Here is a 23,480-nt window from a genome sequence, read left to right as displayed (position 1 = left end):
AAAAGAAAAAGAAAAATTCATAATTTAATGATGAGCTCCTGTTTTACTGAGAAGAATGTGTAACTGTACATTGCACATGCAGAGTATTCAAACAGTACCTGCAAATGTAATCCAGTTCATCTCAACTGTGAGATTTTCATGGGCTCCAAATACTAAAATTTCATAGCTTTACTGATGGTATTAGGCATATACCATTAAATAATTTTCAGTGTTGTCAGTTACAGAACACAATCCAGCAGAAGATACTACTGAAGTTAAGGAAAGAGAACTTTGAATTTCTAAGCAGAACTACTCTGAAAAACAGTTTGTGAAACTACTGGAATGATAAATTGTTACTTTTGCCTTGTCTATCATTTATTTCACTCTAATAACATCAGTTTTATATATTATACAGGGCCAGTCATGCACAGTTTTGGATGTCTGGTATCAGATAAAATTTGAGAGGTTATAATGTATCAGATAAAATTTGAGAAGTTATAATGCTGAGTTCCATAATTCATCAATGTCTTGATGAATACAACTTGATACAACATTGAAAGGATGCTGTTGTGAATTCATGTATCTTAACAGAAAAGTTAAGGTATTTCAACTAGTTTTATTTTTTCAGTGTCATTCTTCATGGCCTTGTTTTGTTCATAATGTCCTAGGGCTGCATCTGTTTATGTAGAAATAATAATTTCTGACAGCAGTTTCTCAAGAATAGTAAACACCTCACATCTAAAGATGATACCAGAAGTAGGAAAAATACAGATTCTTTAGCAGAAGAAATTAATTTACAACTGGAGGAGATGACACAGGCAGCAAATTTCCTGGTTTACCAAGTGAAATGGAAAACTGATTTTATTTTAACTTAGCCTTATTCACTACAAAAGTAAAATGAACAACTAAAAGGATGGAACCAGCTACAAGCAGGTTCAGAGGAAGGGAAGAAAAATGGTGACTTGCATGAGTGGTATTCATTTTAGATTCATATTTCACTTTCATGCCATGCTTGGCTTAGCAATTTTTGTCTAGTTGATGCTACTTTCTCTATACTGCACTTACATATTAGTAAAATAAAGGGACAAACAAACCAGGCTTGTTCTCTGTATTTTAGAAAATGCATTTGCAGTTTTATAAAAGAGCCTCCCAGATCTTTTAATTTGGTCTGTAGATGCAGTTTCTTGAGGAGGTTAATCTACTTTCCCGTGGGTATCAGCTGAAGACCAGAAATGCAAACTTAATCAGACAATCAAATGCTAAAAGCAAAGAATTTACAGAGCTGAATAATGAAGTACAGAGTTGCTATTAATGTGAATATTTCATATTATAAAGTGCTACAGTAAAGTGTGGGAAATGGTGGCACTGAAAGTAATGGAATGCCTAATTTTCAAAAAATAAATAAATACCACATGGAAGCAAAGAAAACTTGATGTCACCAGAAGTAAACTTGAGGAGGTTTCCTGCCTAAGGGTTGGCCATTGTACTACATAATAATGTGGCAACTGTACAATTTCATCTAGATTCAATAAGCTCTCCCACATATTTAAATAATTGAATCAGCAAACACAAAACAAGACCCCAGTAGCTCTGCAAAACAAACGTGCTTGTCAGTCCAGTGGTGTTGACTTTTCTGTGGCAGATCAGAATTTTTCACTTTTTGCATCAAACATGTCACATTGTCAACAAAACACATAAGGTCCTGCTTCTCTTGGCATTAACAATATTCTTTATTTCTGCATATCATGTTCTATCAGCTTTTAGAACAGGAATCCAGTATTTTTTAAAGGAAGGAAAGGTATTATCCTGGAGCATGTTTTCAAAGGCCACTTGCATGGCTTTGGATTTTCAGTGTTCATATTAGGTTTTGTCCCTGAAGTATCATATTGACACCCTGAACTGTCAGAGTCTGTGTCTGGACTTTGAAATAAGACCTACTACAACAGACTCTTGATTGCAGATTATTACATATCCAGCAAGACTTATAAAAAACAACAATAACAGATATGGCAATAAAGAACAAACCCAGTTTTAGCAATGTATTTGAACTCTGCCCCAAAATCCCTTGATTTTAAAGCTTTGGAAACAAAGAGACATTTCAGGATTTGATGTTCAAACCAAAACACAAAAGAAGAAAGTCTGAAGAGAAATGAAGTTGATCTAAGCCAGAAACAACTCTTTACCTCTAGAAGAGTAAAGACGGTATTTTAAATCAATATAAAACTTTATATTTCATTTTAAAAATTTTGGTAACAATGAAAGTTCTTTTCAGCTCTAAAAATATATTTAAGTATTTTGGAAATTTAAAAAATGGATTTAAGGAGGTTGAAGAAAAATGTTTTGATTTTGAAACTTTTCTTATGTCGAAAAGTTTGAAATGAATGTTTCGAAATGAAACATTTATATATCAAAAGAAAGATATTACTCTCCATATATTTTGTATCAACATGTTCATTTATGGATTAAACTGAAATTCAAGAACAGCTTGCCGGTCTTTCTGAAATTAAGTATTTTTTGTTTAAGTTAATGTTTGATAAAAATATATTTATCCCCATTTCAGCACAGTTGTATTTATTAAACTATATCTAAAAGTAGTTCTAAATTAAATGTAATTATGGAAACACAGCAGTTACTGGTTTTCTGCAGATGAAATCTTAAAGAGATTATTTTGGTTCTGTCTATAATATCTAAAAATATAACTCACTTGTACTGTGACTGGTCATTTCCTCCGACATCTGGAGATCTTAACTTCTGCAGCAAGATTCTTATAATGCTAATGAAAAGTATAAAATTCACCTGCAAAGAAACAAATATAATGGTGATTTCTGAATTCTCTACTCAATACGCAGCACAAAGAAATGCTCATCAAGACAGGATTCCAGTCAGCATGGGAGTGGAGCACCTCCCTCCAGAACCCCTCAGCTCTGCAGCACCAAACCTGTTGTGTTCTACAGCACCAGTTCTGCCCTGTCCAGCCACCACTGCGTGCCCACCAGTGCTGCTCTGGCTGGCAAAGGTCTTTGAAACCCCCAGCTGTCAGAAATATCCTCCTTCCACTGCTTCAGCTGAGGACAGGTTTCCCAGCAGGATGGGACACTGGATGTGGCTTTCTGCAATCAAGCACTGTGCTGAATTTTCACATGGATTCACAACGAGAAGCCCAGAGGCACCTTGCTCCTGTGCTCCTCACCTCAACTTTCAGTATTTCCTGTTGGAATGAAGGTTAGAGAGGATTGTTGCACAGCTGATCTACTCCAATCAAACACAAAAAGGGCCTCTCACAAGTATCTGACTGTCTTGGCTATTGATGCTGACATTATGAATGAAGAAATCACAGAATAGATGGGCTTGAAAGGCCTCTGGGGATCATCTAGTCCAACTGAATCCCTGCAGCCTAATTCTCATGACAGCCCTCTGAGACAGAACTGTAGCATTATTTTATTTTGTATTTTACTTTACAGGAAGGCACCTGCATAAAAAATCATTATAATCAGAACCTAATCAGTCTAGTAAACTGAAGTATAAAACTCAGTATATCCTAAGTCTCACTCTCATTATTTCTTCAGCCTTGACTTTAAGCTTCCTCTGGTCACCATCCCTTCTGGTGTTGGATTCTTTGGTGTGGTCTAGAAAACTGCAGACTAAATACAGCACATCCATCCTGAAATAAGGGAACAGTTGGAATCCACATTTTCAGAGCAACAGTGTGTGCTAAAAACTGTAACTCCAGTGATATAAACAGCTGCATCTAATGCACACATCATAGAATAAATTATTCTAGAGAAAAAAAAATTATATCACTGTGAACGTGAGAATTTTGTTGTTTCAAACTAACCCCATCCCAAAGCACAAAATCAGGAGGTGGGTACCTAACCAGGCCATGCCTGTCTCACTGATGTAAATATCTGTCTTCATGGTGCAACTCTGCTTTTTTTTCCTAAAAATTTGGCTCCGAGCTTTTCAAATAATTTCTGTGTCTTCTCTGACACAAACTGTAGAATTTGGAATACCAATAAATAAACCATGCTCATAGCAATAGCATATCCCTCTGTATTTAACACTTTGTTTGAAATGACAGGTGAAGGGAAGTGACAGGAACTGACAGAGATGAAATAAAAATTTAGGAAACTTATATCTAATATATTTTTTTAAATAATAAAAAAAGGAATGTTAGAAAATATAGGCTTTTGCTAAACTTAACATACATTTTTTCAGGCAGATGATTACTTACAGGTTTGTCTACAAAGGTAACAGACAGAAGCCTGTTACTGCAGACTTAGTGCAGCTGAGTGCACAGAGCAGGGGATATTAACTTGCCATATGCATTGGAGCCAGTATTTGTGGAGAAGGAGAGAATAGGGGTGACAGCACATTCATCACTTGAGGAAGGATATTGAGAGGAGGAAACGAGGCTGGTGGGGGGCTTGGAACACAAACCCTGTGAGGAACAGCTGAGGGAGCTGGGGTTGTTTAGCCTGGAGAAAAGGAGACTCAGAGGTGACCTCTATAACTTCCTGAAAGGTGGTTGTGGTCAGGTGGGGTTGGTCTCTTTCTCCAGGCAGCAACTGGCAGAACAAGAGGACACAGTCTTAAGCTGTGCCAAGGGAAATATAGGTTGGGTATTAGGAAAAAGGTTTTTTAGGGAAAGAGTGATAAAGTACTGGAATGGTCTGCCTGGGGAGGTGGTGGAGTCACCATCCCTGGATGTGTTTAAAAAAAATTGGATGTGGCACTCAGTGCCGTGGTTTAATTGAGGTGTTAGGGCTGGGTTGGACTCGATGATCCTGAAGGTCTCTTCCAACCCAATGATTCTGTGATTTGGAACAGTCACATCCAGCTGAGTAACTCGGAATTGTGTACAGCATCAAGTGTGAACGTCTGCCAAATGACTTCTCTCAAGCCAAAATTCTCAGAGGAAATGCCAGGGAGGGTTCTGACACACTGAATTCACTGAAGCCATTCCCACTGTGCAAAATGGTATCAGAACTTACTCTCGTGATACTGTTGGATAGATCAAACTTTGCTGCCTGACCGGTATTCCATTTGTTTAAATCAAACTCTTCCCAGTCTTTACTAAGATCCAGCTGCAGCTCAGATCTGCCAATGTGCCCTGGGATAACTTCCAGGCCTAGGACTGCTTTGGAGGAGCTCTGCTGTCTGGCACATGAAGTCTCAGAGAGCTGTTCAAACTGAGCATCCAGAGAACAGGCTTTCCTGTAAACACCAGGTGGTTTGTTTTGCTTTTATCTTCCAACATATTTTCTTCACTCTGGATTGTTCTCTGTTCTCCAGCTCCTTTGAGGTCCAGATATTCCCTTCGTGCTGTAGTTCTGTTGCATGCTCATTTCTTCACAACTTAAAATATCTTTGAGGCTTTACCTTATATCTTTTCACACATATGGCCTGCTCTTCTTTCTCTTCAAACTGCAGCTTTCTCTTCAAACTGCAGCATTCACTCTGATGGCGATGACAGGAATTTCTCCCAAAATGATTTTCAGCAGGCACAGATTGAAAGGCAAGCCCAAACATAATGCAGATTCCTGAAATCTTGTGTTATCTAATAATGCCCTAGATTTTCTGCCTACAATTTTAAAAATGAAGTAAGTATATCTAAAATACATTAATTTGCTCTCTGACTGTTTTCAGAAATGGACATCTAACCATAGTATATTATGCTCAAATTTAATTACACAATCATTACAGTGACCAGGAATATTATTACACTACACCAGTAATTCTAATGAGTTCCAAACAGGAAAAGCCCTATGAAGCATCCTCAAATGGTATTATTTTGCAAATACTTCATGTTCAATATGCATTTCAGTAGGCGACCAATTAAAGAAAGGTATACACAGCCATACTTTTTCATGACTAATATCAGATTCTCAATTGCAGGACTATCTATTTACACAAAAAACCAAATCTGCAATTAATTGAAAAGTATAATTAGATTTTTCCTTCCTCCTGGCTCATAAACAGGAGAGACGTTAAAGAAAGAACAACACACAAATAAAAGCAACTGCTCATTTAATAGTAGGCAGATAAATTTTGAAGGCAACAAATTTTAATAGCCTTGGCATCTCTTTAACATTTCTCCTGCAGCACAATTTCTTTTCATTAAAACAGAATTCTTGCCTATCTGTAACTAGCAGTAAAGAATAATGGCTACATGCACACAACAATACTGAACAGATCTATAATTCATGCTCCAAATTTTACTTACTATAATAGAAATTAAAATTGGTATTCGTATAACCCACCAGGGACCACCGTGCTCATTTGTATCCCAGCAACTATAAAAAAAAAGAGGGAAAATCATGTTGACATTAATATAATCTGGCAAGCAAGACCTATGAGGACAAGTATATCTTATAAACAAGTCAAAGCATACTAAAATAATGCCTGTTGTAGCCTAGAATTTGGCATTCAATCATTTCCTGCTATAAACTTTATTTCCTTTGTTTTAAAAGACATACTTGATTTTCCCACCAGGAGCACTGTGTCCAGGTGTGGAGTCCTCAGCATGAGAAAGATGTGCACCTGTTAGAACAGGTCCAGAGGGCACCCCAAGGGTGATGAGAGGGCTGAAGGACCTCTCCTACAGAGACAGGCTGGGTGAGTCGGGGTTGTTCACTCTGGAGAAACCAGGCTCCATGGAGAAACCATTGTCACCTTTCAGCACTTAAAGAGGGCTTATAAAATAGAGAGAAAATGACATTTTGCCAGGGCATGTAGTGATAGGACAAGGGAGAACGGTTTAAAAATGAAAGAGAAGTGATTTAGATATCAGGAAGAAATTATTTACTCATAAAGTCACAATCATTTAGGTTAGAAAAGACTTTGAGATCGTCGAGTCCAACCTTTGACCAAGCTCCACTAGACCATGGCACATCTTGAACACCTCCAGGAAAGCTGACTCCACCTCTGTGGGCAGCCCATTCCAATGCTTTACAACCCCTTCAGTGAAGAAATTCTTCCTGATGTCCAAACTGAACCTCCCCTGGCACAAGTGGCTTGAGGCCACTTTCTCTTCTGTCACTGCTTGCCTGGGAGAAGAGACCAACTCCTACCTGGCTACAGCCTCAGTGCAGGAGCTGTAGGGAGTGATGAGCTCTCCCTGAGCCTTCTTTTCTCCAGGTTACACAACCCCAGCTCCCTCAGCTGCTCCTCACCAGACCTGTGCTCCAGACCCTTCTCCAGCCCTGCTGCCCTTCTCTAGACACACTCCAGCCCCTCAATGTCTTTCCTGAGGCCCAGAACTGGACACAGGTCTCAGGGTGTGGCCTCACCCGTGCATTAAGGATAATGCAGGGTAAGGAGGCCTGGCACAGGCTGCCCAGAGAAGCTGTGGATGCCCCATCCCTGGAAGGGCTCAAGGCCAGGCTGGGTGGGGCTCTGGGTAACCTGAGTGTGGCATCACTGCCCATGGCAGGGAGGGTTGGAACCCACTGGTCCTGAAGGTGCCTCCCAACCCAATCCATGCTCTGATTCTGTGAAATCAGCTTAAACATCAAGCACACTGAGCTGTACCATTAGACATCATGGAGAATGTTGACCTTTGTGGGAACCAAGCCTTTTCACTTTGTGTAAGGACGCTTCTCCATTGTGCACTTAACGCTGACCTCTGGATAGCAAGAAGATCTAAAGCAACTGACAGGCACAACTAAAATTACTCCTTTTTTTGTGGGATATTTAGGTTATAGATGAATGGAACGTGTTTGTGAAAATGTGAGACTGAACCTGAAGCTCTCTCTGAAAAACTGAATATTTAATTTTCACCCTGGGCTCAGCACTTTTGATCCAAATACTCTAAGTGCTCTGAAAGATTAGTCAGATTAAAGATTAATTACCCTTCAGACTTCCTCTCTAATCATAATGACAAAGGAAAAAGGAGTTTGCCTTTGGTTTACATTAGAGGTCTTGCAAAGAAAGCCTTGAAATTATGTAGGACATGATTTTTCAGTTTAATTACAGAATAAATTGAAAAATAATAGCTGGACAAAAGAGGACTGTGCAAACTGTTTGAGTTAGGAATGTCCTTGGGAGCAGCAGGATCCAGTCTGAACTTCCTACAAAATTCTTGTCTCACTTCCCCTTTGCATGCCAGGAGCCAGGTTTAGCTCTAGTTATCTTTAGCTCTACCTGGTTACGTGCATCTGACATACTCTTACATCACTTCACTCTTGGGAAGATAATTTATATGTACCCAAAGTTATCTACAATTCAACCTTCTGAGTTTCTAGTCAGCAAATGAGAATGCCCAGCACCTTCCTGCACCTGCTCCAGCACTGACCCCAAGGACCCAGTGCTGTTCTAAACATTCCTTTGGCTTCCCAAGCAGATGGCTCTAGATGTGGGTGCCAAGGAGTAGCACTAGTCACAACCTATCTCTGCTCTTTCCTTCTCTCTGGGTTTTTCAAATGAACACCAAGTATAAACCTCAGCTGAAGAGCCCCCAAGCACCTGTCCTTTTGTTGCCATCTCTGAAATTCCAGTTCTATGCCCGTCCCCTCCAGAGCAGCAAACCACCTTTGTGTGAGGACACCACCCAAGGCAAGGACTCTACAGGCATGGGGGGCTTTAAGCTCCTCTCCCACACACACTCACCCAGTGTCCTCCAAAATGATCCGTGTCACTGTCCACGTAATGATGAATATCGTAGGAATTCCTGAGAAATGCCAGAGAGGTTTAGAGAATGATCACAAAAACACAAGGCCACCAAAAAAAAAAAAGACAAAAAAAAAAAGTTCAGCCTGTTGGTAAGCAGTTATTCCCCAAATACACAGCATATAGGAAACAGTTCAGTGAATGGAAGGAGAGGCCCATCTGATGAGCTACATGATTACTTGTATACATCAACAATGTATTACAAACAAAGACTGCAGGGAAGTAAGTTTATTTCTCATAAAAATGCAGCCATAATTACTAATACACACAGAAAAATCTTTTCTTAGATTTCTTGCAAGGTGTCAGAGTGACTTACAGGGAAACAGATACAAGTTATGCATTCCCAATGCACCTCCAAGGACTACAATATAAAATAGAAGTATAAATCATTTCATAAGGAACCTTGTCCACACACTGGTTTATTCCCATTTCCCAGCAACACCCAAATGTTTTATGACCACATATTACTGGAAGCATTAAAGTGCTCCATATAAATATCATCACACTTTCTGTAAATGAAAGGAATATATTTATTTAAAACCAGATGGACAGTATTACTGGGCTTTTCAAAAGGGAACATTGCATGGTATAGCTCATGGCTGTCAGCTAAACTTTATTTTTCCTCACAAATTGGGACACCTGAATCATGTGTTTTGCAGAGGCAGTCCTTGCATCAGAGTAAGGTGTGGTGCAGATGGCACAGGTGAAAGCTGTGCCAGGGAACAAGGCAGCAGTGATGCTCCAGCAGTTTTGTGCTGCTCTTTACCATGCCACAGCAGCTCTAACCTGTGCTGGAGCTGAGCAGAGGAACCTGTGAGCCTGAGGGGTCACCCCCAGAGACATTTCACACCTGGGTATGAAATACTGAACCTGACTAACACACACACAGAGGAAAAAGAACATTACTGGGAGATGTGTGAGTTCTTACCCCATCCTATCAGCAGGTAGATGGTGAAGTGTCTGTTGGGGGAGAATATTAGCACAAGGAGGATGTGCAGGTAAAGCCCTTCCACTAAGAGCCAGTAGAAGTTTGCCATAACACCATACTGAAAAAACACCAGAATTGCCTTGCAGCCCACCTGAAACATGAGAGGAAGGATTAAATTTGTCACAGGAAAAATGCCACATTATTTTTATTACTACAGCCAAAAATCTCAGATGTCTTTGTAATATCAATAAACCACGTCCAGTAGAAATTTTTATCTTCAGTCAAACGACATTGTAAATGTTATTGTATATATGAAAAGAAAGTGAATTATTACAGTTATTTAGATGGCTCTCATTGCAAATTCATTCAGAAATTTTGAAAACTTCATAGGATAAATATAGAAAAATATGGTGGTTGTCAATACAGGCACACTTTTGCAACAGTTCGATAATTAATAGCTATAAAATTAAATTATAATCTACTAGGAGTCTAATAAATGTATTAAAACCTCACATGGCTTCCTAACACAGTAAAAATAAACAAAGAAACGATGATTTTTTCAAAGCTAAATGTAAAACTGAGTGAAAAATATAATTTTATACCATGACTAAGTAGATTTAGAAGAAAAATTGGCTGGACTTTTAAAAACAATGTTTTCCCTTTAGAAAATATTTTGGAGTTTCTTAGTTAACAAAACACATAAGCATGTATCAAAAAATGATACTTATAGTCTGTGTGTTGCTCTTCAGAATTAATTTTCAGATGTCTGTGCTGCTGATGTTCCACGGTGCTGGCTGCTGCTACTTTGGTTCTTCCCAGCAGGAATCTGGGATGTGAGAATTGAATCTGAAAATGTTCATATGGACTGAGAATGTGCCGAGAAATGTGATGATATGGTGAATGTAACAGACTAAACAAACTGGCCCAAATAAAATCTCTACTTTCTGCCAGCTTTACTCACTTCTCCATTTTAAATACCCTTCATACCTGCATTCTTCTCTTAAAATTCCAAGTCCACCAGATACCTAAGCAGATAACTTACTCACTTTCAGTGACTGATTCCTCTCTCTAAACACAGAGGTTTATCAAGAAGTGAGACCATCACCAGCTGCTAAGCCAGAAGGGCACAGACCTCCTCAGGGATAAATCCTTGTATCCATGAGCCCCCTATGATGTCTCAGATACCTCAGTGCATCCCAAGTAACATTCATGCCTGTGTACATGCCTATACAGAAAACTGAGGGAGAGTCTAAAGGCTTGAATTCATTTCCCCTGATTTTAGCTGCCTACAAAAATAGCTTGAAAGCTGGCTAACTTTGGTAAGACTCATCGTACCTCTGCATTTTGGGATATTCACTGCACATCAGCAATGGGCCAGAAAATGTAAGATGGATAAAATCAGGCATTTCAAAATGTGTGAAGAGTTGAAATTATCAAGGAACTTGAAATTTGCTTTTATACTTAGGACTCCTTAGAATCAGATCAGCAGCAGAAATTTTGCAATCCTTTACAAATTCCAATATTCCCTTGTAATACATTGTCAATTTACATACCAGAACCCTGCATTAAAGTATTTTCCCTTCCTCCTGCAGGTAATCCTGTATCAGCTGTATTTACAGATGCTGAACAGTGAAGGTATCTACCAGTAAAGTTACCCAAATTTAATTCTCCATGTAATCCAGAGGCAGGACCTATTACAGAGCCTTGTGAACTGTGTGTTTTAGAGCTCTCTGAGAGCAGCAGAACTGTGGAACATCACACACACATGACAAAAGGGGCAAACCCTTGTGCTGTTATGTGTGAAAGGCAGCACCAAGCCCGAGCAAGACAGGACAGCCTTGTCAGGCTGGTGCCAGATCATCCCATGTACAATGCAACAGAAATCAGCCAGCACTCCACAAAATCTGACATATTTAAACAGGAAAGTATAAGGCTTTGTAGCCAAGAATAACTGGAGTATAAATGAAGTTGCAGAAACTAAGTAGTATTTTGAGAGGCCGCTCAAAACAGTCTTTCAAGGACCTAAGAACTTCTGATTCTGGCAATCTACTTTGCCTAATTGGGGTCTACTAACTCAGTTCCTGTTTTTCTCCACTGAAAATATCCCAGATTATGAATTCCTATATACAGCTTGGTAGTCACTGCTAAGGACTTCACTTTTTGGGACAATATGGCTCCATCGAGACAAAAATATCTACTTCCATTTTTTTCTCACAAGCCTAAACTGTAGTTAATTAAAATTAGAAGGGATTTTTGACTGAAACAACAAGGCAGAGAATGGGGCATATCATATAGAGGTCACTCTTTTAACAGCAGGACTTGAGATTTTTTTAAACCCTGTGCATGAAAAAGCAGTAAACATATTAGCTTGCCAAGAATGCAGATGATAACACTTCTGTCATAGCCCAGAAGTACAGAGGAGTTAATGAAGACAACGCCTGCAAATATTTAATTTCCTGAGTTATTTCCCTCCCTCCACTGATACCTGTCCAATTCCTGGACCCCTGATAAAGCTGCTGGAACACGTCCAGAGCAGCTGCCTGTAATCACTCCCAGCTGATGGCACTCCTGTTTGTCTTCAGCTCTCCCAGCTGATTAATGCAGTGGTCATATTTATTCTGAGCTCTATCTGGTTATGATTTGTCTTGCTGATGACAAATTGTCCTTCATGGACATGCAAACAATATTAAGGTCTACTTGTGCTGCAACCTTCTTTATCTGGATAGGTCTAACACACCATTCTCCTAGACATTATATCCTCTTCAGAATTTTCTACACTGAAATCTTGGTACTCTAAATATTTAAAAGGATCAGGGAGGAAAATTCAGTGACAAAATGGTGTAGGTAGCAAATGAGGTTTATTACCCATGATGTTTGATCCTCTGGACAGTGAGCTGTGTTGGAGCTGGAATAGAGAATATCATCCTTGACTAACACAGAGATTGCTCGTAGAATGAAAGAGAGGAACAGGTTCAGGTGGATGTAGTTCCGAGTACAATGAAGTTTTCTAAAATGAGATTTAAAAACAGGCATTTTAGATTATGATACAGAAACTGTTGAACAGACTTCTATTACTCTGTGGACATTTCTTAGCAATATGAACCTTGAGTAAGAGCATATTCTTTCCTTTTCTGTCATTTTATCAGTGCTGCCTTGCTGTTCTCTTTCATCTCTTACTTCTGTTCAGAATCTCAGACTAAAAGATCCCAGTGGTATTTCTCTCACATTTTAACATAAGCTAACAATAAACACAGGTTATTGTATCCTTCTGTGTGTGCACTCATTCCAGGTTTTTTCTTGCAAATACAACTTTGATTATCCTGGATATATTTCAGATATATATTATTTTCTGGTTTCCTTCTTTCATTTTACTCTTGTATTTTGCTACATAGTGATTTTTGATCCTATGATGTTGGTGTATGCAGGAGCAATTAAAAATGCCTTCAGAACATTTGATCACATATCCTTTCTATCCAATGAATGCAAAGCTTCTCTCCTTTAGTCTGGCAGCCATGTGAAAGCCTTACAAACAAATGAGAGAATAAATATTCCAAGTGAATAAGTACTCAGGGAAAGCAAGCTATAAGTTGAGGGCTTTCCCCTTAAAATACAGTCTCTTTGAGATTTTCTAATTTGAAAGATTCTTTTTGTAGAAATTCCCTAGAAACCAAACTGCCAAGATGTTTTTGTGATCACAACCTGCACCTTGAGCTGCACCTGGAAATAGACCAGAAGCCAAGGCATTTTAGCAAGCATGAGCAGTGAAAAAATGAAGATGCAATAGGTGTAATGGCAGTGTGCAGTGGCAACTTCTAATTTGTGATTTTTACCAAACATATATAATCCATTCTGAAACTACTGAAGCAAGGAGAGTTACAGTAAGTGTAAGGAAATAAAGAATAGATATGCCTTGCTAACCCTGAATTTGGCAAAATACCAGGCTGAATTTTAAACAGTTGTCAAACATGCAGTGATTGCTGTGGCCATGCACATCCTTTGCTGAAATACCTCTATTATGTTGGACTGCATCACATGTTCCTGTGGAATTCAGAGATACATGCAAGATACAAATAGAAGGAAACTGTTTTCTTGAATAACTCATGAATGATTAGTGATTCATCCCATTCTCTAGCTCAAATAATAAATTTTGGATATATGCAAGGCTATTAAACCAACATTATGGAGTTAGTGGGCAAGAAATTAACTCCTAGTTCAACTCACTATGTTGGGAGGCCCCAACACCCTGCAAATAACAGAGAAGGATTCTACTTGAAGGAGGGCTTAGAAGAAAATTTTGTTGCCTCCTAAAAAAAGTCTGTCTTCTCCCTGACTCAACTGTAAGACTGGAAAAAAAATCTCTTGTTGGATATTTAAATTGTAGGCTTTGAGTACACCTCTGAAATGCTTGATGTGTTACACCTGGTGATGGGTGACATTCAAATGTCTATAATTCTCTGTATTAAATGTGGGTTTAGGTTTCAGCACTTTTGGAACTGCAGTAACCTGCATTGGGATCTGCCTGGAACATTTGCTAGACAGAAGGATACAACTATGACTGGCATCATTCATTTTTTAAAAGGTATTCCAAATATAATTACAGGTTATGTATCTGCTCTGAATGGTCTCTGAATATTTAGATATTGAGAAAATTTGATGGCAGACTGAAAGGCTTACAGAACTTGCCATAGCAACATTTCATGAGAGGAATGAGGCTCTGACAAACAACATGCTGTTATGTATGTATGATCTGTAGTTCCTTTCTACCAAAACTGTGAGATGCACTGTCTTTGCTTTCTTGGTCCTAAGTGGAGCAGAAAAGCTGTGTGAAGTTCTTAATGGAGAATATAAAGGCTATTCTGCAACAGAGGTGGAAGTGATACATAAAGGCATGAAGGCGGAGGGACTGAGAAAAACTGTGATACTGATGAGACCATTTTAAATGTTATTTTACTAGTTGAAGATTGCCCTCAGTCTAAGGAAAGTCACAGAAATTAGGCAAAAGCAGCAGACAGTACTGCCTTTCCTAACACTGCCTAACAAAAGCACTGCAGACCCAGCACAACTATCCACACCTTTACCGCTGTGCTTGGAACTGGTGAGGATTGTACCTTGAGCACCATGCTCAGTTCTGGGCCCCTCATTTCACAAAGGACATTGTGGTGCTGGAGGGTGTCCAGACAAGGGCAGTGGAGCTGGTGGAAGATCTAGAAAACATCTTGTGCAGAGCAGCTGAGGGAACTGGGGCTGTTTTGTCTGGAGAAGAGGAGGCTCAGGGGAGACTTCATCGCTCTCTACAAGCACCTGGAAGGAGGGTGCAGCAAGCTGGCCCCTTCTGCCAAGATTCAAGTGAAAGGATGGGAGGAAATGGCTTCAGTTGCATCAGGGGAGGTTCAGGTTAGATATTAGACCAAAAATTTTTGCTGAAAGAGTGGTCAGGCATTGGAATGAGTTGCCCAGGGAGGTAGTGGAGTCTCATCCTTCCAACTCTCTTTGGAAGTGTTCAAAAGGTATTTGGATGCAGCACTTGGGGATATGGTTTAGGGGCGATTATGGCAGTGCTGGGTTGATGGTGGGAGTAGATGATCTTGAAGGTCTCTTTCAACCTTGGTGATTCAGTGATTTGGTGATTCTGTGATTTACAGCCCCAGCTGGATAAATTAGTGATTGCCTTTGATTACAGTACCCCTGGAAACACTCAGAAGCTTCTGCAAAATATGGCTGCACTCTTGTCCAGTGGTGAGATCAGCATCCAACTAATTCTCAAGAGCAATTCAAGGTGTTAATTTTAATCACCAAATAGAGAATGCTTTATGTAATCACTCCTAAATTACTGTTCTTTCTTACATGGGCTGTAATGCCTGTGAATTTGTAAAATGCTTTGAAAATTGTTAATATTATCAGTGCTAGCAAAAATCTAGTCAGCATTACATTACTGTCAGCTGTTTAACTGCAGAAAGTGTAAATTCAAAGCATTTTCTAAATAGCTGAGCAATCAGACAACAGTTAAATGTGTCTTCCCATTGTTAATATTCACTCATGAAAAACACCTACCTGAAAAGGCAAAGAATTATACTTCCTGTTGTAAGGGCAATCAGAGATACGCTGTGTCCAAGGGTATAAATTGCTTTCACCCTCACATAGAAGTTGACCTGCACAGAAAAATAAACATGCAGAAGCTACTTACTGATATGTCAGATTGTCTGTGAAATGATGTAACTGTCCATTAAATAGCTCTGAAAGCTATAGCATGGTTTTCATTCTTTGCTCTGCAGTACATGATGAGAATGTTATATCTCTATTCCAACACATTTTGCAAGGCAACGTTTCAAGACAATTGACTTCAGTAGAAAATTCAGCCTCAGGAGCTCAAAACTTAGACACACAATCTGGTACCATTCCAGTTGATTATACCATGTCAATGAGGTCAAATAAAGTCTCAGATTCATCAGTTTCCATGAACACAACCAAACTGGTAAGAGCAAGTCACTTTGAAAGAACAGATTATCTCCAAAAGAGATAATTTCCCTCAGTCCTTCTGCTCTAGAATACTTTGTAATGCAGTTATACATGGATTTAATTTTAAAGACATGTTTAAGTCCCATTAATTTCTTATTCAAAATGTTCCAATGCTATATAAATAGTGACCCAAGTAACCCTTTCTTTAGTAAAGTTACTTGCTAAAACTTGGAAAAAAATTTTTTCAACAGAGGAAAAGCAGGCTGAAATGCACAGTCTGCTAATTAACTGCATATATCTGTAAATACACTAGCAACACACTACATTAAGGCCTATTCTGAATAAGAGCAGCAAGAAAAATAGGGCTAAATATTTTCAGAATTAAACTGCTTCTCCATTTATGCCTACAACGGTCATTAGACTGACATCAGTTTCCACTCAAGCTAGATGAAATATTAAAAGAGTGAAGTTCTTTTATTACATTATGAAATTAAAGATTTTAAAAACAACATAGAACACGCTACATATAAGAGACAGAATTTCAATATTTGGTGCACATGGTTATCATTTGTCTTCCCAAAGGATGCTTGTAAAAAGTAGGAAGGAAGCAACACTTTAAAGTAAACTAACATAGCCAAAGGAATCTCAAATCACTTAGTGTATTTATTTTTATAGCATTCAAAAGGCCAAGTAAGTAGGTTATTTTAGTAATCCCAGTTCATGATGAAATTAGCTGAACATCCCCTTTGCAAATGTTATACAGATATGGAAAAGGCAAAATGAAATTGAAATGAAATGAAGACTCTTGCAACTGCGCTGTTGTAGATATGGTTAAAGTGGAGAAATATGGGAAGCAAATGCCATGGATCTGAAGTGCATTCACAGCAACTGTTATTTTATTGTATATTTCAACCATTAGATTGTAGAATAAGAGAATCCTTTGTACTTTGGTACAAAGAAAGTAGCTGTTCAAACTGCACTGGGATGATTGAGACATGCTCAACAGGAAAGCTGGACTGGTTTAATTTTTCACTGTTCCACACAGTTTTGAAAATTCTGTCCAGATTTATTTCAGGAGAACTCCATTGACTGAGACTCTTGGAATTGGACCTATCTGGTTTCAGAATTCCTAAATGAAGGAAAAAAGGTGGAAACCCTGCATGAACTTCCTAACAAAGCAGCAGTTGTCCAACCACACTGCTGTTCCAGTGCCTTGAATTCATCCTCTGGCCATGTGCTTGAGCTTGACAGAACTGTCAGGCTGCTGCACATGGAGTGACTCTGTCACTTTGCCCTGCTAGGGAGAACAGAAGAGGTTGTCTTCTGCCAGAAAGAACCACACTCTTTCATGTCATGTTTCTGGCATTGTGTACACACACATGACCCCTACAACAAAGAGTCTGGCTAAAATCAAAAGAGGAACCCCGTGTACTTTTACAGCTGTTGGTATCAGCAGGACTGAGTCTCTGCTGGCCATTCCTTTGCCAAACAGATGAATGTGAAATAGCTGCATGGGAGGATGTCAGGATTGAAGTTCATCAGCCAAGAGTGCTTGGACATTACCTTAATAATAACCACGGTCATTCTGTTCAAGCTGAGCATTAGAAAATAAGAAATAGTTACACAGCTGAAATTATTTTATCATATGATAATAATTATCCTGTATTCTACATTGGAAATGGTAGAAAAGGACACCTCTCCCATTTTCTCAGACATTTTAGTGGTTTAGTTCTATAATGGACAGAAATCTTAGATGCTACAAAATTTTCTACTGATCAAAAATTAACCCTGCTCCTCAGCTGTTGCAAAGGTAGTAAACACTAACCCATTTTAAATCCATTACATCAAAAACTAAAATTATTCAAATTCATGTGTTTCGATTTTCAAAAAGATTTTAGATGATTAGAATGCTTGAGATTATTAGCATGAAGCACTTTATCAGACTCAGCACAAAGGATGATGCAATCACACTGCTCCTTACATTTCCTGTGTGAACATAAAACAGATGTCATAATTTGCCTGTGAGACCTCTACAATTCCTAGTGACTGAACAAAAAAGATTAGTAAATGGTGTTCTCAAATCATATGTCAGTTAAATATACACACAAACTCCATAAAGACAAAGAATTAAACTCCATATTGTGCTGTGGCAATTGAAAACCAGGAAATTCATTAGGCTAATATTGACTTAGTCACAGCTATTAAATATTTGTCACTCACCTGTATTTTAGGTAGTACCCTTTAGAAACAAACTCTTTCTATTGTATTAGTGCAAAAGAAACAGGCAAAGCAATGCCAAATCTGATAGCACAAAAACCCAATGCCTTTTAGACAAAATGGGATATTTTATTTATTTCTTACTACTCTGTGAACTGTAATTACCCAGGTCTCAAGTAACATTCAGCTTTAATCTCTAAGCTTAATATGTAAATGTGCAAGATTGGCAGGAATAAAACGACTGCAACAAAAGCATGGATTGGCCAAAAGAGAATTTCAGAAATTATATTTTCAACATATTTTAACCCAGAAGAAATATCATAACCCCTTCAGATTTTATAGCTTTTTTCAAAGGAAAAACTGATTCAAGCCATACACATGAAATTGAAATGTCATTATGAAACTGAAATGACATGAACTTTTCTGCAGCTCTAATAAAATCAGTACTTTTGCAGCATAGTAAGAATAGCTGGCCTCTGCATAATATTCACAGGATTATTTAAGCAATGCTGATTCCAAAACTGAAATCCAACTATTTATTTTTAAACTTCTGGGGAAAATATTAAAATTACAACCACTCAACCAAAGTCAATAGGTGGTTAGGCACAGAAAATAATCAGTGGCTTATGATTTTCAGAAAAAAATCATTGAAATGATTACAGGAAGTGTAAATGTTTTCTAAAGAGCTAATCCTAAAATGTTTCCTCTTTTTTGTGGCTACTTAATATGAATAGATTTTTAAAGAGCACAAACTCCCACACATAAAATGAAATTGGATTATTACAATTTTGCCTAATTTGTCTTAAATAATTTTTTTGTAAAATCTATTTTAAGGCACACTTTTGTTTTGTTTTCTTAGAAAAGACACCTGTTTCTGCTAATGCTTTCCTTACATTTAGTTTCATGTTCTTTTTACTAAGTTCAGGAGACTGAATTCTTCTGTTTATTTACAAAACAACTCAGAAGAGCAGAGACACTTCCCAGGCAAAGCCGAAGGTCACCCGGTAGATCTCAACCTCAGCCTTGGTTTGGAAGGACCTCTAGGGGTGAGAAGGAACCTCAGTGCTGAAGGAGGAAACTGCAGAAAGTTTAGGGCTTGATTCTTTGTCCAACAGTTTTGCTGTTGACCAGAAATCATCCTTAATGTTAAAGAAAAGCCCTCAAACTTTTATTCGTTTAGTCAAAAATATAATTTATCATTTCTAAGGAATTTATGACCGTTATTATCCCAACTGACTCTTCATTTTATTTATTCCCTGGGCTAATAATCCTGTAATACTGCATGTAAGAGTTTCTTCTCTACAGATATAATTACTTACAACTGTATTAAAATTTGTGATCTTAAATTTTCATGATCCATGTTTCAATATTTGAATATTTCATAGTATTTGAATATTCATACTCAAGAACATATCAGAAAATCTTAAACTGTAGAATGTAAAATAATAACTGGGCCTAGCAAATGAGTTCAGAGCCTCAAAAACACTGAAATGAGCAAATGCAAATAGAAATGGAGTAAGGAGCCCTAGTTCTTTCCTTCTGCAAAATTAACTTCAACAAGGCAGTAGCCATTTTAAAAATCTTGTACTTACACAAGGATAAATATAAATTGAGATAAAGAGATGGATTACATATTGTGGAAAATTTCTCTTATAGGACCCTTCTACATATTTTTAAATTATGCATGTAGGGAAGAACAGAATTTACTAAAAAGACATGTAATAAAATTGGTATTTCTCATGGTATTTAATAATCTTCATACAAGGAATGATATCCTTTTTCTGACATTTTTCCTTCAATTCACTTTGTGCCTAAACACCATTAAAGAAAAAAAAAGAAAAAAGAGAGAGATCAGCATTTCAGCATTGCCATAAGTATCTCTTAGTGGCATGATTAATTTTAATTACACCAGTCAGAATGTCTTCTTATTCAAAGTTCCCTAACCATAGTAGGAGAGATGACAACTTTGACTTTGCAAATGCACAAACTTCCAAGTTTTCCTGTGTAAATGTCTATCAACAGATGTATCTGTGAATGTGAACACTCATTGTGTGCTGGAATTCAGCAGTTTATTGAATATTCTGCAATCAAAGTGAACTTCTTCTGTTCTCTACAAGAGAGAATATCAGCCAATATTCAGTCAATGAAGTCAATGGAAGAATTTGCACTTATTTTAAGGAATACTGGTCTCTTAATCCCACCTCATGGAAAAATATGCATGAAAAATGCAGTGTAACATAAATAAATTTAGCATGACTTACAGGCACAAGAAAACACATTGGTGGATGTCTGCCTTGTGTCAGATTTTGGTGAGAGGCAAAGATTCAATTTAGGCTCACTGCAGACTGTCCATTATTCCAGAGCAGTGACCACTCCACAGACAAGGCAGGAGTATTTATTTAAAATAATGGTTAAAAAAAAGGTAAAAAAAAAAATTTAAAAAAATAAAATAAACAAGGCAGCTGCTTTGTAAGGGCAGCTACAGCCAAGGCACTGCATGTGCCACTGTGCCCTCACTGCCCCCACTCCCCCTGCCTGGGGGTGCTCCTGCTGCACACCCAGGGTGATGTGAACACTGCAGGAATCCAGGGAAATGGGGGATGCTTCTTCCATGCTTCTGCTAAAGGCACAAGCTGCGACAGCATCACCACACTTAACAGCCCTGGGGATCTCTCTCTCCATCAATTTATCTTCGTATGACACTACACATTCAAATCACACAGCCTGAAAACTTGTATATAGTGGGGCTTTTGTGTGATCTAATAAGTCCTGGGCCAAGTCACACTAAGATCAGAGAAAGCTGTGTTAACTGATTCAGTCATTATTTTAAATAAAGTGGACACATTTCAGTGCTTTACATTCATTTCCCAGACATCTTGCTGTATATTAATAATGCTTTCACAGAGTGTAATACCTTCTGACAACATCTAGGACATATCTTTGGCTTGTTCAGTCTAGATAGAAGATGTCAAAGCATGTCAAGGAAAGACTAAAGTGAGGCCTGAGTTTTGTTAACACACCTTGATGTGTGTTTCTTGCATGGCCAAATCAAGCTTGATTTTTTTGCTGTTTGCACGTTGCACTGCCATGAGCTCCACAGAAATATAAAAGGAAAAAAAGATACTTATCAGAATACATAAGATGAACCTAAAACTTGATCTTGATGGTTAGCAGTAACTAGTTTACTTACAGAAAAAGGCCTGGAAGTATATAATGAAGGTTTAAATCTACACTTCAATGCAGTAACAACACACAAAGATTTTGTTCAGACATTATCATTGTGGCATTTTAACCCCAGTGGCAACAAAACATCCCACAAACACTCCCTGCCTCCCTGCCATGGGGTGGGGAGGAGAACTGGTAAGAAGATAAAAGCTGGTGTGGGATAAGAAGACCAGTGATGCCCAACTCCACTGCTCAGCAGCCCCTGACCAATGCCCAGCCCATCCCCAGCCAGCTCCTCCCAGTTTGTACCCTGGACATGACATTCTGTGCTGGGGTCAGCTGTCCTGGCCCTGCTCCCTCCCAGATCCTTGAGCTCCTGCTCCCTGGCAGAGCACGGGAAGATGAAAAATCCTTGACTTAGGGTAAGCACTGCTTAGCAACAGCTAAAACACCAGTGTGTTATCAACATTATTCTCTAAAATCAAAACACAGCCCTGTACCAGCTACTAGGAAGAAAATTAACTCTATCCCAGCTGAAACCAGGACAGTCATATTTATCAAACTGATCCCTCATAAATAATGGCAAGAGCAGTAAAGAACACTAAGATCTAACATAGAATAAACCAAGGGTTTTGTCTCAGGCACTTACAGTTAATTTCCAAATGTTAAGCAAATTGTTTCTTTTTTGTAAAACCTGCTAATATATCATTAACATGGAATAAAAATGAAATATTTAAATTTGAACATAAAATCAATACAAACTGTGGAAGCATGCAAGATCTTTCAGTAAGGAAATAAGAAATGACACATTTATGCCATTTTTAAGTAAGCTTCCTCATTTCAGTGCATTTTTAAGCATAGCAATGGTACCTGTTAACAAATTATTCAGTATTTGCTCATGGATCTTCATCATTTAAACCTCCTCTAGAATATTCAAAGCTGCCCAAAATAAATGCATATCTGCAGAGAGATATATGCCTATGTGTATGCATGTGTATACAATATGTAGAATATGTATTGAAATAAGTCCCCTTTGCACTGAAGATAAAAGTCTGTATCTTAAAAGACAGAAAAAAACCCCCAGGAACAAATACTTAGTTGGATCTATAATGGAAATTCATTCAGGAGTGAAGATGCAGGCACCAAACTTGCACCAAAGACAGTTTCTATTTACTCCTCTAACATCATCTTCAAAGGAAAACTTAGGACTCACTCTAGTAAAACTATTTTGCCACCTTCCCTAAAATATTAATGTATCTTTGAGGACAACCTCATATACTTCACACCCCAAACTGCAGAGCGTGTTGTTGCGTGACATTTTTATGCCCAGAACACTCAGTATCCAAGTATTAGGGCTTTATTTTTTGCTCTCATAGTTGAAATATTAGATTAAAAAAAACCCAACCAACTATACTGATTTATGCTGAGTAAAGATTTTGGTTTGAGGGGCTACCATTGAGCATTAAGAGCTAAATTCAAGAAATATCTCTGTGTAAACAAGTAGCTGGCACAGAACCTCAAATGCCTCCTGCAATCTCACTGCTGCATGATACTTGCATTTTTCTATTGTCTCTATGATTTATATTACATGTATGATATTATATTGATTGTATGTTTGCCAATAATTTCCCACTACCTGCTTTCCACATCGCTCTCCTGACTTTCATCCTTACAGTTTTATTATTTCCTTTTTTCAAGGCTTTTGCAAACGTTGCTGCTATATCCTATTTCAAGTTGTCTAGGTTAATTCCTGCAAGTATATTCAATTTGCATTTCATTCACCTCCTTCAAATTACTAATGAATATGTCAAACAAGAACTGCTCTTCTATTATACCAGTTCATCTTCTAACTGTTTCTCACTGCTTGAAATGTTATATTTTGTTAATTTGAATTTTTATGTTTTGACCCATTTTCACACCACATGGCAATTCCTGGGTTGAGTGACAATGTTTAAAGTGGCTGTTTCAGCAGTAATACATGTGTGTTACCAAGCTGTTAGACGACACAGATGTTTTAGAATTTGTCTTCAGAAAAGTTAGGAAAACAATATATTCTCTCAATTTTCTC

General features: G+C 38.1%; 1 protein-coding gene across 1 annotated transcript in view; it reads right to left on the bottom strand.

Annotated features, from left to right (window-relative positions):
- VIPR2 (vasoactive intestinal peptide receptor 2) overlaps positions 1 to 23,480 on the bottom strand; it is a 51,085-nt gene that overhangs the window by 7,381 nt on the left and 20,224 nt on the right. Inside the window, exons 5-10 of the mRNA XM_063415701.1 lie at positions 15,626 to 15,723; positions 12,440 to 12,581; positions 9,575 to 9,725; positions 8,587 to 8,647; positions 6,203 to 6,272; positions 2,684 to 2,775 (exon numbers count right to left, since the gene is read on the bottom strand). Coding sequence (XP_063271771.1) covers positions 2,684 to 2,775; positions 6,203 to 6,272; positions 8,587 to 8,647; positions 9,575 to 9,725; positions 12,440 to 12,581; positions 15,626 to 15,723 — 614 coding nt within the window. The remainder of the gene's footprint in view (positions 1 to 2,683; positions 2,776 to 6,202; positions 6,273 to 8,586; positions 8,648 to 9,574; positions 9,726 to 12,439; positions 12,582 to 15,625; positions 15,724 to 23,480) is intronic.

Source organism: Prinia subflava, chromosome 1 (assembly GCF_021018805.1).
Source record: "Prinia subflava isolate CZ2003 ecotype Zambia chromosome 1, Cam_Psub_1.2, whole genome shotgun sequence".
NCBI lineage: Eukaryota > Metazoa > Chordata > Aves > Passeriformes > Cisticolidae > Prinia > Prinia subflava.
This window is presented reverse-complemented; position numbering and strand designations above follow the sequence as displayed.